This window comes from Bacillus rossius, chromosome 1, assembly GCF_032445375.1.
Source record: "Bacillus rossius redtenbacheri isolate Brsri chromosome 1, Brsri_v3, whole genome shotgun sequence".
In the NCBI taxonomy this organism is placed as follows: Eukaryota; Metazoa; Arthropoda; class Insecta; order Phasmatodea; family Bacillidae; genus Bacillus; species Bacillus rossius.
Genome location: NC_086330.1, coordinates 272207662 through 272226713, shown reverse-complemented (window position 1 = coordinate 272226713; position 19052 = coordinate 272207662). Strand labels below are relative to the sequence as shown.

Genomic DNA, 19052 nt, shown 5'->3' with positions numbered 1-19052 from the left:
GCGTATACCAATAAACTGGTATCAGAACTGGACAAAACTGGTACGCGGGAGGTGGAGCTTATATTTTTTCCGCTAAGCTCGCATCTATTGGCGGGTTGCTGATGGAACGTCACAAGTCTGGGCGGAGCGTTGAGTGAGTTATACTGCGCATGCGCAGCTCAGTGAACAAAGAGAGCCAGCCGGCGCGCCGTAACAGCAGCTGACCGAGTACAATGACCTTTCTCCGCGCACGGCGCGCTATTGACGGTAAATTTCCATCAATTTGCAGCCCTTTTTTTAAATTTTTTTTTTTTACTGTGGTGCAATGCATATGTGTAATGAATTACTGGTGCGACCTACCTATATGGGGGGGGGGGGGCAATCTTAAATACCAAATTAAAGACCTCAAATTATGGGTGCGACCTATCTGCGATGGCGACCCATGTGCGAGTAAATACAGTATTCCTTTTCATTGGACCCTTGCTATTAAAGTACTAGGGGTGTGCGAATACTTGAAATTGCAAATATTTGTGCAAATCCAATATTTGATTCGATTCACATTCGAAACCAAATTGGGTATTTGAAAATTTCAAATATTCAAAAGTTTTCGAATGTATTAAAATATTACGTTTGTTTGACAAAACGTGTGATACAATAATAGTATGTTGAACCTCAAGAAATCATTTTCTGAGAGACTAAATGGAAATGGAAGAAAAAAAAACTGTAAGTGGACCTTTGCTTACATCAAATTTTAGGTTAGGTAAATGGGCATACTGAGAACAGTTAAAGCCAATGTAGCGTGCAAATTATCATAAATGCTTCCGATTTTACTGCAAACTTTATGTGATGTGTAGCATAATTAATTTATTATATCCAGTTGTCCTAGCACAATTTTTGGATGAGCCATGTTTGTGCCATATAAAAGTGTAAAACTATTTAAACCAATGCCAGCACATCAGATTTAAATATAAACCTTTAAACACTAATGGACACATACTCTTTGGTCACCATTCTATTAATTTTACTAATACAAATCTAGAGAATTTTTTTTAACAATAGAAAAGTAAACACAGCGACCATCATGGCTACAGCAAAAAAAAAAAAAAAAATGTCCGTTTGTGGTTATGGCCAGCAGAGCGGCCCATGGTCAGAGAATTGTGTTACTAGAATTGCTCCAGCGCAATCGCTTTTTAAACTACCGAAAATGTTACGTAAATAATTAGAGATAAAATTAAAAAGACAAGATAAACAAAATTCATTAAAAATTATTTTGCCTTGACACGTTTGATTCCAAAAGACTCTGAGAACGGAATATTGACCATGCTTATGAGCAGTTGTAATAAACAACTCTTCCATATATCAATTGGTAATCGCTTGACTATTTATTGCGGAGAATAAAACTGATACATCGAAGATCTGTTTACTTTCATAAACTTTTTTGGCCGTTTTTAAATTTCAGAAGAAGAAGTGAAGTTCAAAACGTTGTTTTTCTGCTTCTGGGAACACTGTCACTTCCAAGAGGCAATGCCTGGATCCAGAACATGTAAAGGAATTGGTCTTTTTGCACTGCAATTTACGTAATGTTGATGGCAAGGTGTAGGCTTGGCTTTTGATGAAGACATTTCTATATCATTGATTGTGTTTTATCACTAAACCATTAGAAGAGACATAAAAATTTACATGTTACTTGAGTAATAAAAATGTATATAAACTATAAAGCTAAAAAACATTACTCTTTTAAACAACAATTTATAATATGCCAAATTTTGACTGTAATTATTCAGATTTATACCTAGAACTTTATTAGAAAATATTCGCAAATTATTTGCTATTTGCAAATATCTGCAATTATTTGATTCACATTTGATTTGCATTGAAAAAGTCACATTTGCACAGCCCTATAAAATACATTTATATTTAAGTTTGAAAGCTTGTAAATTCCTTGCCAGAGATGACTGAACTCGAACTTGGTGTGAAAAGTGCCATATTTTGACATACTACTTTTTTTTGGGCGTGTTTGGTGCGGAGGGAGGTGTCCGAAAATATTTACAACAATCTTACCCCTCCCTCACCGTTTTAGTACCCCATTTATAATAGCCAAATTTTACGGGAGAAGGGAGGGTGAAAAGTGCATATTCTCACTGAAGGTTTTTCAAAGGGAGCGAAGTTGGGGTGTTATAAGGGAGGACACTAGATGGTTTGTGTGTCTGGGAGGGATCAGCTAGCCTTGAAGAATGTTACAGAGGGGAGGGCGTCATGAAGCCGCTGCCGCCAGCCAGCCGGGCGAGCTTAGTGTGCGCCCATTCGCGTTGCAGAACCTACCGCTGCCATATTTTTAAAGGAAATGTCCCATTATTTTTTTGTTATTCTTACATGAACATTATTGGAAGTATTAAAGCTGACACAAAAATACGCTGTGTGTTAAAACTAACAGATTTTAATAATCTTTCATTTCGTTTTTTTTTTCTTCTGATTTTCACATCTTGGTCAAAATGTCAAATTTTTTGACGGTTCCGAGAATGTATCCATAAAATCACTGCTTCGTTAAATCCGGGGTTCGTGACATTGGGGTTCTAGTGTATTTAACTACGGCAAGCAGAAAACGTACATGTAAACTAACCAGTAAAAATAAACTGTGTTTTGACATATTTTCTTTAGAGGTGGCCTGTAGGGCGTCGGACTTGTCATGAAGGTTGAAGTGGGTTTAAAGCAAAGCCGTCTAGCATTGTGAGTGACAGCATCCTGCCATTGTACGGCTGGTTTCTTAGCGAGTAGTGGTGTTTTGAAGAGGGAGGGGGGGGGGGGGTTGTTGAAATCAACTGAAAATTTCGGAAAACATCTATTACAAACCCCCCCCCCCCCTCTATTGCGACCCTATTCCTGGAAACCGTGAGGGGTCGTTTCAGAGAGGTTTGACTGTATACAAGTAAGCTGCCTCTGTATCGTATGGGTATGATGTGAGATCGTTTATAACTATCAATTTACATATATGCCGCTGAAACAATGACAATGACTTCTTTTAATACCCATCCCAATGGAGTGTCCGTCTTTTGTGGTGTAATCCATGGTATGAAGTTAGTTTTATTTTTTCCCATTTCTAGTGCGTGACAAAGAATACAAATAATTGTTTTAACGTTTGACATGACAAATATGCCATTTTTTAATTGTTTAATATCACAAGTGAATGTTGGTATATGACAACTCGTGAGGTATAACTATGTCAAGTATTCGTAAGCAAACGGATATTCACTATTTCAAGTTGTTATATTCGAGGTCGAAATGAATTCGAATTGGGCTCATATGATAATGTACCCACAAAATGTAAACTGGGCAACTAGTTACTGTATGCTGTAAATGCTTTTGGCAAGGTTTTTTTAATATAACAATATTGCACTGTAGATGAAGGCAGATTAGAGAACCTCATTAGTACCAACTACATACTCGTTTGCTTAGTCAAACATACAAGTGCAGTAAAAACTCAGTACATCTCTTAACAAATGATTTTGTGTGTGTGTGGACATTAATTCTTTGAAATTAACATCCATCCAATTTTTTTTATACCAAAACCATTATATGCAAGCATTGTTTTTTCCCCCCAGAATACACTTATTTTGCAAGGCTGGGAGAGGCACAGTAAAAATATAAACAAGACTGACACATTTAAGTAGTTAACATACTATACTTTGTACAAGTTTACAATTGCAACCACAAACAGGAACTTCCGTCAGTATCCTTTCCTCCCGCGAAACCTCTGACGATTGTCCAGCTGTGAACAAAAGCAAGAATAAAGTGACACACTGTGGGGTGGGTGATCAATGCAGGACAGTACAATAGCTTCACTGTTACCACCTGCAGACGAGTGTCCATCAGATTGCACCCTTTGTTAACACTAGTCATGGGCCAATCAAATCCTCGTACAGTTTCAAACATTATTTAAAAGATTTTATATTTAAAAAAAAATTAAAAACTGAAATTCAATCACTGCTAGTTGAAAAGACCTATGTTTATCTCAACTAAACTATCACAGCAATCTTGTACTAACCACCAGCTACAGAGCACTGAAGCCTAGGCCACACAGATAGCAACGCTATGTTTGCGATGTTCGCTGCACCAAGTGGCCAGACAGGATAGTCTAGTTCGCGATGTCTGGGAGACAAATGCCATGGGATTCAAGTGATGATTCCAACAATGATAATATTCTACTGGCTCTCACAGTAAGTAAACTGTAAAAAGAAATGGGTTCATGAATTTAATATAAAAACTAAATAATTTGAAGAATTTCATCATTTGATGAAGCAGTTGCTTGTGAAGACTAAACTAAATTAATGGATTATTTCAGGATAAATTCATCTCAGATTGATAGCATTCCCTTGGAATCAAATCCCATGCATTGTCCTACATATCCTGCCTTCTATATTTTTCCATCAATTTATTCCAATAACATGGATATTATAGTATTCTTTTAATGAACTTTTCAGTCAACTTGACAATTTAAAGCACTACTGAGGGAAATTAAACTACATAAAAACAAACACAGATTGACAGCAGAATTCTGCATGAAAACAAATATTTTTGTCTGCGCATGCCCAAAGTCAGTGACGATTTAGAAAAATAGCAGATACCCAAATTCCTGGCGACGTCGTGAACATAGAGAGCACAGAACCCTGTGTGGCCACAGCTTTAGTGTTTGTGACAACCATACATAGGGATTGCATGACAACAGGATGTCTCAGAAAATGTTGTACACAAAAGTTTATTGGCCAAATAATTATAGTTATGAATAAAAAAGTCTCTTTCCTGGGTAATAGTTTTTTTTAGTTTTTTTTTATAAGTTAAGTTTTAAAATCCATCCCGCTCCTAAAATTATTATATATGTACTGAGTACAAATTTCCACATTATAGTATACTATTTTTTTCCCCTGAATAACCCTACTATTGATAACAATCAAAATAAATTCAACCCTGCATTATTATGGGCCCAGGGAAGAGGGGGCAAGATTTACACGACTTACGGGGCAAAAAGTTTTAATCTGGTAACTTTGACTATTCATGCTAGACAAAAATGTAGTATACTAACTTTGCTAGTTATTTTCTAAGATGGCTCATTTAATACAGATTTTAAAATGGAACAACACTGACTACATTTTTTTTTAACAATTTTGTATTTTTTGCAACATTACCTATTTTTAAATTATTTTTCATACTATGATAAAACATACTTAATATGTACAATTTTAAGAGCTCAAAGATTGATTTCAGTTTGTCTGAGATAGAGAGGATTAAAAGCCATTTACTTTAATTTGACAGAATAATTTCAATAAATGCTTAGTTTTGTTTCGAATTTCACTATCACAGTCTATTTCACACTCACTATAAATGTCCTCACTGTCATTCTCACACAGACTAATTGAATTTGTGCTTTGACTAGTATTCATTGTATTATCTATCAAAGTACACAAATTATTTTGAAATTTGATCCTTACAAAAATTTAAAAAATTAAAGAAGTGGTAAATGTAGTACTATTTTGAAATCTGCTTGAATGAGCTATTTTGAAAATAATTTGCTGAGTTAGCATAGTATGTACATGTTTTTACAGTCTGAACAGTCAAAGTTACCATATTTAAAAAAAAATTTCTGCATAGCTTTTACAAAAAAAAAAAAAAAAGAGATAGTATATTTGATTTTAGTTTGAATATGCTATTTATTTATTAGGGTTTTTCAGGATTGTGTAACAAAAATTATTATTATGTGGAAATTTGTAGTCACAGTATCAAATAATTCGATTGAGGGTGGATATTTAAAAACGTTTGAAGAAAAAACATTTATAACTCAACAACTACAACTTTTTTAAAATTCACACTATCACTAACTGCCCCATAAACTGTTCATAGCTCATACGAGTTCTACGACATCCTGTAACTTAGCTTTAGTCTCACGCTCAACTTTTAATTTCATCACCTACAGGAAAAAATTATTTTTTGTCACTCAGCAATACAAAAGAAAATTAAACTGACTTACAGTAAACCAGCAATATACAAAGGGTAAACAGATCACTATTGAAGTGTGCGTTAAATACTTAACCTTGTGTGTTAAACATTATTTAGAAATGATTTCAGAAATGAGTCTCTAACAAATTGTGTATTTAAAATATAATTTTTATTTACTTTCAGCTTAGGAAGTACAATATGTATGCGGCTACAATTTTTAAACCAAAAATTATTTTACTCAACAGCAAAAAACAAAATGCGAAAATACCTTTTGACAAATGACTAGAATATACTTTCTTCCACAGACAAAGAAAGTTACTAGCAGTTACAAGGTGATGTTGCAAAGAGAAGTTTACACAAAAATTATGTGCCCCGTAAGTGATTATATACTCCAAGTCTCTTACAAACTAAATTCTTACACGTGATCCAAAGTTATACAATTTTAATAATATGCAAAGCTACGACAACATATCACAGAGTATAACTACATACAATAAGGGCCCGATTCAGGGATAACTTAGTCACACTGGAAATCATAATTGTGAGATACGTATTTACTTTGATAAATGTTGTTTGATATCAGGTTGTGTTTGTTAAGTGAAATTTTCTTATTTTGAATTAAAGGTAATGATACATTCAGCCACAAAACTTAAGCTTTTAATCAGAAGAATTAAATCTAAAAATTTAATTTAATGTAAAGAGCCATTTTCATTTCCTATTTCATTGTATTTCTATGCAGAAATTTTGGTTGCTTAACTTTATGATAAAATTTGGTAAGTTCTTCAGCCCTCAAAGTTTTCATTGCTATGTATATACATACCTAGTTTAATTATGTTGAATCAATGTCGGGATCAAAACCGCCACAGCTAAAATAGCAGGACACAAGCAACATACGTGATTGATGTTTTTTTTCCTTTTTAAGTATAAAATAAATCGCAAAATGTAAAACGTTAATTCTCAAGCCAGTTAACTTGACCTCAGATATCCCAAGGAGGAAGCGGGCAACTTGTTTGTGGTCTGTTTTATCCATGGCCATACATGAAAACAGCAAACTTAATTTCTAAAACAAAAAGAAAAGAAGGAATTATGATTATGTTATCTGGGTCACTACACAACGGCACCACCAGCTTGACAAGGCGATTACAATGCCATCTCGTGTCGGGTAGCCCTACTAGCGATCAAAAGTGCAAAGAAAAATCCCAATGGCTTGGAGACTTCTATAAGTAATATTTATATTCAGTGGTGTATGCAGGATGTGGTGATTAAACACATTGAAACACTCACGTAGAGTCATATCTATGGATTTTTCTTAATGTAGCAAAATATTTAATATTTGTCTTGGACTTTGATTCTGATTAAAAAAAAAATGTTCTTCCCACACCAATATTTATACTCAATTTTTTCTTTCAAATATTTATTTAATTTGTAAAATGCCTACTAACAGTACGAGACTTAAGGAGTAGGCACCACAAAAATATACAAGAACATCAAAGAGACAAAGGTTAAAACACATAGATAAATACATACATTAATTAGTTAAACCAAAAATTTGCACAGATTGACTAAACATTACAGAGAAGATTACACCAAAAAGTAACTTCCGTATAAAACAGAAACAAATAATGGTACAAATAAAACATTTTTCAATATGCTATTTAACTAAATTGCATGTTTTTATTATAAAAGTTTGAGATAAATCTATAAATGAGATCAATGCAAGAGTACACTAGGAAGATAGCAATCTACTATTAAATAGAGGGACATGTAAACCAGTAATTGCCAAGTATATAATTGCATTTGATTTTGTGATTGTAACATTTAGGAATAAAGAAGGCATCTAACTGAGATCTACAATCGGAAAGAAAAATAAAGGATGGATTCGGAAGATTTCTTAAATTAATTATTTTATTTTAAAATTTATTTTTTTAATTTTTTAATTTTAAGAGTTGAAAGTAACAAATTCCTGGTGCGCCAGTGGTGAACTTCATAATTTTTTTTTTCAGTAATAAACAATCATTAGGTGTGTTTATTTTCTTAAATATTTTTATATTGTCAGCAAAGTGTACACCAGAAAAGAACTTAAGAATATGGGTTATAGTATTGATAAAGATGTTAAAGAGAAGTGGTGACATCAGAACTTGCAGTAAATAAAGAAAAATGATGGCAGGTGATAATTTGGCAAGAAACCCTCAAAGTGATCTTCCAGTAATATCTTTTAATGGTCTATTTTCAAACTAGCCATCATGAATATCAGCCACGACAATGTTTGCCGTTCTGAGCATCAACGAGCTAGTAAATAGTGCGACTAGCTGCCAATGCGTTTGGCTTGGACAGTAGTAGTTTCCATGGGCGAAAAACAAAATCACTAGCCCATGAACCAAAATATTGAAGAAAATGCTGCGTGTAGTTATTGTGACCAAACTGGTTAAATATTTCTACACTGTATGACCAAGTCTCATTTTTAAACAAATTTAGAACTTGGCTGGGTTAAAGGTGTGCACTGATTCAAAAATTTATTTGTTAGAATTAGCTGATAGGACCTATTGTTAATGCAAACTGAGAACCTTCCAATTGTTTGAAAGACAATTTTATATTAAATTATCTAGATGTTGGAGGTGAAATATACAACAAAACACCATTCTGAGCTTTTGTTTGAATGTAATATGACAAGACCAGAAGAAATACACTATGTGAGTAACTTTCTTAAAATATTTTTTTTCTTTTTTTTAAATTAATATTCTTAGTGAACATACCAGAGACCGCTTGCACTCAAAGAACGTGTTGCGAAGTGCATAGCAAGCGTCTGGGACCGAGCTGCCCCCACTCCTCAGGCACTCTCTGGGCGTCTTCTTGTCCTGCCAACAGCCAACAGCATCGCCTCCAGTACTCCAATCAGGTGCATGCACTCCGAAACAACAGACGTTCAAACAAATGTCAGTGTGAATGACATACCACAAGAAATTATTAAACATTTTGCATAAAAAAAAACATACATGCTGTCCTATGTTGAAACATATGACAAAAATAAATTTTAAAAACTTGTTTTAGAAATTTTTTATCTATGGGAAAGATCAGAAAAAGGTAGCATAAACACTATGGTGTAAGGGTCGTAGTTGACTGTAAAATCTTGGCTTGGTTCAAAACCAGGAAACATGGTAGACGCTGCATCAAGAGTCCATTCTTATTTGATAGGGTCACACCAGAAGCATTTACATCGCAACAATGAGTATGTACTGGTTCTCTGAACCTGACAACTCTCCCACCACTAATCCTCAGAACGGACACAAGTTTTTTGACATGACTTTCCAACAGGAATATGCATGTCTTTAATCTCGGGTTGGCTGAGGGTTTGACACCGCTTAAAACTCGTAAAATATAGAAGCTACAGAGTTGAAGTAAATGTATCTTAGTAGAGCAGACTTTGGTCATGGTCGTTACGTATGACTCACCCGGTTAACATTTGCTGATATGACGTAATGAGGGTAGTGGGGAGCATCAAATTGAAGTCAGAAAGAGCCGTAACTCCGAAAGATTTAGACCAATTTGTGTGATTGAAACTTTAATTTGCTCGTGAGCAAGCATTGAGTGGTGCTAGTTAAGTGGAATAACTATAAAATTACTAACTTTGGTTTTGGAGCCATTAAGTTAATAGCAAAATGCCTAAGCGAATGGGTTATGTTGGAGTAAAGAAATAAAAGGAAAATCATCCAAGCAGAAGCAATTAAAAATGCAGAGAAGTGTTGTAGGTATCCATCGAGGCAAAAAGTAGCTCAGAGAAATGAGCCAGTGGGACAAAACGAGCCCCCAAACGAGGTGCAAAATGTCCGCTTGAGCGAGCCTCAGCCATCTACCTCGCGAAAAGCGACGGCGAATACATAAAATTGTTTGGTAATGGACGTGGATATGCTCAATGATTATTCTGATGTTGATATGGATATCATTTGAGCCAGTGGTTGTGAACGACGGGCCAAATTTGCTGCGGTTTGGTGTCACAATTTTTCTTTTCGACTGCCCGACGTAAGAGGTTCATTGAATTCACGTCAAAAAATAAAGCAACATCAATTTTGTTAAATATTTTATTTACTTCAACACAACATTCCCGTCCTGCAAGATGGAAATTCATGAAACAAACCCCTAGAAGCTGTAGTCCAAAATATAGCCTAACAGAATTTTTTTTACAAGTTTGAGTACTATAGGTTAACATAAATTTAATGTACACAGGGAGATTAGTCCTGTGCTCCATTGTTAGTTTAGAAAGCTGTCTGTAACGACTCTTCCATTCAAAGAACGTGTCTGGCAAATAGGTGAGAAACGTTTGTAGAAACTAAAACAACAATTTTCACATTTATTTGCTCCTCCTGAACTCCACAAGAAAAACTAAGTAAATTCTGCCAAGAAGATGGCACAACAACTCTCTGGCTGCAAAGTAATTCAAACTCCCCTTACCACTGCTTAACACCAACACTATACCCTACATTCTACAACTAATGCTAGTCTTCTCAACCCCTTTTACAAACAGGACTAAAATTAATTCAGACAACAGTGCAGTAGCATAATTTCATGTCAGTGTTGCTTCTAACTAAGACCATCCGGATTTGATTCTTGTGACAGGGTCAAAATATAATTTGATGATTGGTTACAAGTGTGGAGTAATTTCCCAGATATATATGACTGTAGTTAGCATTAATTGTTCACAAATTATAATGCTTCATTAAAAATTATAGTTAAATGGACATTCTCCAAGCACAACTTTCATTTCTGTTATTTTATAGTTTCATTTTATGCATTATTCTTTGGTTTCTTTTGTCAAAATTATCTATTTATAATTTAATTAACATTCGATTGGACAGAAATTTTCATTAGAGGGTCCTAGTGAGTATGTTTTATTAAGAACATTTAGTATACTTAAACATTTATGGACCTAAGATGTTTTTATAGCCAGTCCAGTGTTCTATTAAATCATCATTCCTAATCAATTACTACATACACTATTATAACAGTTGTACTGGTCATGTTCACTGCAACTCCCCGTGACAATAGAAATTACAAATCTTTATATTGCTTTATTTCTTATTAACATAATATTTTCCTATTTGCTGGCACCCCTATTTTACATAAATTACACATCTTGCTAGTGATATATAAGGAAGATTGGAATTCATTCTTTGTGTCAAGTAAGAACATATTACAAAGCCCTAATAATCATTACACAAGCTAGACTGAACAGTATGAAAAATTGGAAATTACTTTTGAACTCTTTGTAATTATCCTTGAAAGCTGATAATACTAAATGAGTAGAGTTTTCAAAAATATAAAGAAAATTTGAACTTTTTTTTAGTTTGTGTAATTTTTGTAATGACTTTAACAGTTGGTTAGGTAAGGTAAGCTATGTTTAAAATAGGTGATTCCAATCCAATGGTTTATGCTATTTTACAGTACTTTCAATGTAACTAACGTAACCATCTGTCAACTGCTTTACCAACCGACATTAAGGGCCGAATTCAGAGAGCTCTTTCGACGTTTATCCACACAACGAATTTCAATTGAATCTGCTCGGCAGAGACGTTTTTCAGTGGTTGGTTGACTGCTGGATAAGGAGAGCCAACCACTTGAAAGTGAATGTGGTCTGAAGCTCATTCGAATGCCTGTTCAGCTGAAAATCGGCGGAGCAGTTGATGGTTTTAATAAATAATTCCCACATAAAAACGTGTTCATGTATGTTTGTAATTGTTTAAAACATTTTTGTCATATGGCAGATATGTAAAATAGTTTGGAATTAAATATGCGTTTTTAAAGAAAGCGTTTCGCCCGCAAAGTGTGCATCAGACACGTGTTTTGTAGCAATGGCAGAAGATTTGGATGAATTTCCAAATCACATTGACGAGGTTTTTGAATTTTTTGATGATCTTGGAAATGAAAATCCAGTTCCGCGAAGGTATATAAGAAATTTTGCAGACCCGTTTGATTTTTATCGGGATCAAGAGTTCGAAACACATTTTTTTTTCTCTGTAAGAAACTGCATTTGTTTTTTTTATTACGGTTTTGTGCTTTCTCACGAGATCAAAAATAATCGCTTTTTCATCTGGAGAAAACACTATAATTTTAGGCAACGTATCCATCATAGAAAATTTCTCAACCTCGTGTCCAATCCAAACAAAATATTATTTTCAGCGGGAGAGCAGACAAAAGACAATCAAAATGAAATAGGGCGCTTTTCCACACACACTCCAAGTACTTGATCTAAGAAAATTTTTGTGCCATGTTGCCAGATCTTCACCGAAAGTGGATGGGAACAAGCTTTCAGCTGGCAGTCATTCGAAAGGCGTTTTTGAAGTATGAGAGGTGGAGAGTCTGCCAGATGAATGAGAGTTGGATGCGCTTTCGAAGGTCAACTCTGAATTCGGGCCTAAATAAACGTAATGCCAGGGTTGGCTGATTTAAACCATAGTTTAAATCAAGTGGTTTTTTTTTAAATGTATTTTTTAATAGAATATCTTAATAAATTTTAATGAAAGGTCTAATTCCACTCTAATAACAACAATAGTTTGCTTATTAATGTTTCTTGTAATTTAAATTATCTGAATAAGTTGCAAATTATACCCAGCTAAATACTACTCTAAAATTAAATTAATTAGTAAATTGTAGTCAAAAGTGAAAAAAAGAAGAAATAAATATATTAATTAGTTTCAAAAATTTTCCTATTCTATGGGAAAACCCATTCTATGGAGAATCTTTCTCCTATGGGAAAATACCCTTTCCGTGGTGAAGTCCTGGCGTGTAATGCCGTTGCACTCCTGACATTTGAGACCTCCATTGAGCATCACCATCCAATGTATACGTCAGTAATTGGATAAAAGGACACGGACTATAGTATTGTTACGAACATTAACAAGGCCGCATCACGCGTAGGTGCATGCCGTAACATTAGATGTGCCATGCGCACCTAGGTCGCCGCTTTATCTCCCTCCAGCACTCCGCTCCCCCCGGGGGGCACTGTTACTTTGACATTCAAAACCTGCCAGCTGCGGAGTTACGCGAGCCGCTGACACGTGTTTTCGAGAGATTTCTGCAGTCGGGACGGCTCGGAATGACACGACTGGCCCTGGCCGATATCGTGAGTTCTGAAATTGCGCTGAGGCCTACACACATGCCCGAAGACGTCAGGGCAGGGAGCCAGTGGAGTTCAGAGTGAAGTCGTGAGTTTTCCCGCGGTGGAGTTCCGGGCGATAGAGTGGCGAAGTCCCTGGACGATGGTTCCAGGGTGAAGAGATCAGTTCCGGGCAATAGTGTCGCGGGCGCGGCGGAGTTCCGAGCGAAGTTCCGAACGAGGCGTCGAGTAGGTCCTCGGCGAAGGGGAAGTGTGACGGCGGCGGTGGAATGCGGCGACGGAATCCTGCGACGAAGGACCACGAGGGGTGCTGTAGCGTGAGTTGCGCCAGAGGTGCGACCCAGCGAGGCATGTGGATTGTGAGAAACGAGTGACTGGAGGAAGCAACATTTTTTTTAAGTACAATTGATTAATTGCCATTTTTAGATTATTAGCTAGTAATGAAAATAGTGGCAATAAATAAAACAGTGTGTGATAAAAATCTTTAGTTGGGCTATCCTTTACGAAGCCGCAGTAAATCGTAACAGTATTTAAGATTTGTAAGTTCATAAATGTATTTGGTTATAAGTGTATTTGTATTATGAAGGACCGTTTTATTGTAGAGGTGTAAAAGTAACGAAATAAAGCGTACCCATATGTATTCGCTACTATAACAATTAGAACTCGTTACTTTCGTATCGTTACGTTACTCGTTACTTCTGATACCGCATAACATGCTATGTTATGTTATGTTACAGCAACGAATCGAGTTGTATTGCGTACGCGTACAGTATGACATCGCGTAAATAATAATAAATCGAATATAAACAATTAAAAATATTTGATAATTAACAGCTTTTGTTAACCAAGAAACAATTAAATCTCAATAGAGCGGCTTTATTATAATATCTCTTTTAAGATAAGAACAAAAAAACGTGAAAATACGCGATAATAAAAAACAAAAACATACATATTTATAATTTGTAAAAAAAATACTTTCTTACGTTGTTTATGTTCCAATCTCAAACTTTGTCTACACACAGAATAACTTTAATAAACAGTAAAAAAACTTGGACGACGAATTTCCAAATTATACTTTACTAAATAAACAAACATAGTTCTTTGTAACGAATAAGCGCTCGCATGCGTAAAACATACGAAAAATGTGAGTAACGAAATGCATTCGTGTGTAACGTTTCTTTACTCGTTACTAGATGGCGCACCCGTTACTCAGTACCGAATACATACGGTTTGCTACAGCTCTATAGTATTGTATAGTGTGTGTGTGCTGCCTGAGGTAGGCTTGGGAAGGATTCACGCGCCATCGGTGGTGGCGCGGTGGAGGGGAGCAGAAGAGTAGCGACGAGTCAGTCAGCAGCTGACCTTGTTGCCATGTGGATGGAGCTCGGCACCAGAGTGATGGGCTGGCCTTCAGCTCTATTGTGTTGCTCACCTGTTGTCAGACGTGGACATTTGAACTGAAGTAGTATTTTTGAGAACAGACAGTCGCACGGTGCTTTTAAAAGTAGTCGTAGCTTTTGTTGGTAAGGTTGGTAGTAATAAAAGTATTTCAGTCTCCGCATGTGTGTTATTTTTCAGTGTGGCATTCCGGTGGCCAGAACAGCCGGAGTTAACTCGTCATGCATCATACCTCCAGAATAGCATGACTTGGCCTTTAGGTGTCGAACGCCTGACCCTGAGTAGTCTCATGCCCCGACTGTATGCTGGAGCACAGTCAGTTGCATATATTCTCCAGCTGGCACCCTATAAATAATAATTTAGCTTTAGGAACATTAAAAACCTTAGGGGAGGTAACGACAGTCTCAGTCAGATGTGAAGATTTGCTGGACTTCAGTTCTTTGATGTTATAACATTTCTGGTTCAACATAAGTGGCACAAAGTGGGGTGTTGTGTGGCTTTCATTTGAATATGCTGAGAATCAAAATAACTAATGTAATAAAAAAAACATCATTCAAACAAAAAAAAAGGTTACACAAATAAACCTGTTTAGAACAAAAAACTAGGTTTAGTTTTTTTAATCCTGATTTTTTTTTCCAACCCTGCGTTAATGCTGTATTCTGGGGTAGTCAAGAAAAATTTGGTTTTAAATTTTAAATTTTCATTTTATCCTAAAAGAGAACCACGTTTCCAAGAATTTAATAAATAAAAAACTCTAATTTTTTTTACATCCTTGCATTTTTTTTTTATCAATTCTCTAAGTGTGTGTTGTGAAAATTAAAATAGTTTACATTTTAAATTAGTGGTTCGGTTAGGTACATTAAAAATAGCATAAAATCATGAGACAAATTAGTAAGTAAACATTTTATAATAATACAAATACATACAATGAAATCATGTTAACAATTCATTAGGTTACATAAGCAAAATTAAAAATATTATAACATTGTAAGAATGGTTTGTTAGGAATTACCGTTCTCACAATATTAGTGTGTTTGAATTTTGAAATATATGAATGTAACGTAACTACTCGTTAAAACAGTAAAGCATTGGTTAACCTTTTCTTTACGTATAACGATAATCTATACGAAAATTATTTGAAAACATTTCTGTAAATAAAAAAAAAAGGCACTTAGTAATTTTGATAATTGTTCCGTATTACTTGATCCAGATCCTGATCCTGTATGATTGATCCAATGGTACATGATGCTAGCTGTTTTAATTTAGTATGTCGAAAGAACCTGGAATTAACAAAACAATATTACAATAGTAACAATGTTAGGAAGTAAAAATAAAATCATTTTACGATAAATTCATTTATACTTGATCTTATAATACAATCATAATTTATTGTTACATCACAGTTTTTGTTGTATCCAAGATTTTTCGATGTACTATAAATTAAAACAGCACCCATCATGTACTACAGAATCTATGTATTCAGGATCATGCCATTAGTGTCAAGGGATGAACTTGGATACTCGATGCATTTTTTTTTTGACATGATAACATCTTATACATCGATGAACGCCGGCTGCACACACAAAATTGTCACGTTCAGCCTGAGCCAAGCGTGCAAGAATCTGCCAACCAACGTGCGAGAAAATCTTCTATACCTAATATCAAACCGGTAAAGGTGAGCTTTTTAACTAATTGTTCGTGTTTATATTTAAACAAATTATTTAAATTAAATTTGCAAAAACTGTAAATATTATTTGAAAATTAAAAATATGCCATTTTTCATCAATGATTTCTTATGACGTTATCACGTAAATATATTGTCCATAAAACGACTTTACAGAAAACCCCTACCCTTTCTTTTTTTTTTTCTTTTTTTTATTTTAGAAGATACGTTCTCCTTCAATTTTTCCCACTAGAACTCTCATGCAACAAATTTCAGCAGATTTTTTGCAAGTGAGAAACAAGGTGGATATGGTAATGTCATTCCTGCAAACAATTTATTTTGTTGCTGCTCCGTCTAATCCTTTCATATTTCATTTCACAATGGTGATTCCTCTTCGGTATGTAGAGATTAATATGAATGAATACATTTAAGCAGGTACAGGATTGACTTCTGGGAGATGCACGATCAGACTGACATAATAAAATCGTGGGAACCTGACATATCCAGATACTAATAACTGAGTCCAGATATTAAATCCAAAGTAAGTTATTCATAGTTATACTTCGTCTTTAATAAGTAGTTAACATAAAAGTAGCCCAAAAATTACTACTAAAGTCTTTACATCCATTTTATTTTTACCATTCTGAGAAGGTGGATGGTTTCGCTTGCCTTTGTGCCCCCTCGCAGGATCCGCATCTAACGAAAATAAATATTCGAAAAATAAATTACCTTAATCACACAATCGCTAGCCAACAGACACAACTTTAGGTCCGCGCGTGCTCCTGCGCACGGACGCTTGTCCACTAATTTGTCCTTCTCCGCCTGATAAACTGCAGCCATAGTTCACATCCGCTAATATCGAATTAGTTCAAACTTTATACATGCCCCTAGAAATAATTCGATCTTTGCATCTTTACTTCTTAGCCAACATTCGCTGGAGACTTTTTTGTTATTGTTGCAATAAACAATATATGAAACATGCATAGACTACATTATATCTGAGACAATTCACACAGTTATAAACTACATAGAGTAAATAAAGTAAAACTCATAGGGCCGTATTCCAAGCCACAAAAATAACGGTTTAGGTGATGAATATTCTATACCTGTACCATAACCATATTCCAAGTGCACGATAGGACACGGCCAGTCCCTTATTTTTAGGGCACTGATTTTTGGTGTCCTGTCTGTTGCCGACTTGATCCATAACTGTGTGTGTGTGTATATATACATATATATATATATATATATATATATATATATATATATATATATATATATATATATACACACATACACACATACATACCTTTTTAATGAACTTTAACAGAACTTTTACGATTACAATTTTCCCCCCGTAATATCTTAAAAAACAGCAAACATAAATACGGCCAAAAATTCATCGTTTATTCTTGTACAACCAAAATTAAATATTTTATTTCACTTTATAATTCCATAGTTTTAAAAAAATAAGCTAAAATTACTATGGATTCCACGTAGTACAACTGTTTATAGCCTCGCACATGTCCTAGTTTATTAAAACGGCTGTCGATCTGATACCTTACAAAGGTTCAGTTAGGACACGTTTTGGAATATGACCCGAGAGTAAGGGTACGGCAGTGGCCCAACAAGGCAGTGCATATTCGCTACCTTACTCAAACGTCTTGGAATACCGCCAATAGTCTTTCAAGAATTTTTTCAAAGTTTATTCCAAGAATGTAAAAAAGCAAATATTTTATTACCCGCAAGATTAGCTAAAACAGTGTTAACGATTGAAAATTAACATTATGATTTAAGAATAAGTCGTGTACTTAAAGTATGAATCTATTTATATTAGTAAAATTGTTTATGCAAAATTAGGCTTATAATTGCCGTGTAGAAATTTTAACAGGTCGTGTGCAAACCATATGATGACTTGGGCTGTGTTCCAAATAATCCGCACTAGCAGTTGCACTCGCACTTGCACTCGTGCTCATACTCACACCCACAATTCCTTTCGTGCAAAGTGCATGCTCTATGCGTGCTCGCCATTTGGAACACAACCATACTCCAAAGTAAACACACCCATGTGTATGTTTCCTACAACAATGTACAATGCTAACAGCTTCATTAAGACATGTACGTTGGTTTATCCATCACCTAAATGCATGTATGTATATGTTTATGTTTCATCATGTTAAAATTAACTATCCTAACCTATACCTCCAGGTCAATTTCCGTGCTATTACCGGTATCATACTTGTTTATCTTTGCTGCATATTTGTTCCACGTCTTACATATCACATGAAGACATCGCATGTAGTTTAATTACGAACAGGTACTTACAATGAAACGTGCATTGTTCATTTTCCATTTTTTAGAACAATAGTCCAGACGTAAACGTAAACAAACAATGGTTACGAGAGTACACAACGAGCATGCATTCAAAAGCACTCGATATGCGCACTGGTTCTCGTGCTCACACTCGACTATATGGAACAACGTTCCCGTGTCGTCACTTCCGAGAGCGAGTACGTGAGCACGCATTTTAACCTATTTGGAACACAGCCTAAAGACTTAAAAAAGATGGTTATATTTTATATTTTCCTTAAAAATTAAGGAGAGAGCACATAAGAACACAATAGAATGTGTTTTAGTAACACGAAATGAGTAGGAAATACAGAATTATTAGCATGTTTAGAAATGATAAAATACCAAGAAGATTGCACGAAAATTTAAATGAAAAATCTATGATGAGAATATTTTTGTGTTTTCTTATTACATAAACAAATTATTCTGTTTTTTTTTTGTATTCTTTGTAACTATACGAGTATATAAATAGTTATTTACAATTAAATACCCGCATATATCATGGTGGTTAGATAAGGTAAAAATAGCGGCTAGTGTAGTTGGGCATCAAATTTGATGGAGTGAAAT

General features: G+C 34.9%; 1 protein-coding gene across 1 annotated transcript; it reads right to left on the bottom strand.

Moving 5' to 3' along the window:
- Positions 1–3638: 3638 nt before the first annotated feature.
- LOC134527604 (cytochrome c oxidase assembly factor 5) lies at positions 3639–17132 on the bottom strand. Its single transcript, XM_063360440.1, has 3 exons — positions 16866–17132; positions 8721–8822; positions 3639–3745 (listed from the first exon to the last, which is right to left on the bottom strand). The coding sequence occupies exons 1-3, from the start codon at positions 16974–16976 to the stop codon at positions 3704–3706; spliced, it is 255 nt and encodes an 84-aa protein (XP_063216510.1). The 5' UTR covers positions 16977–17132; the 3' UTR covers positions 3639–3703.
- Positions 17133–19052: the final 1920 nt, after the last annotated feature.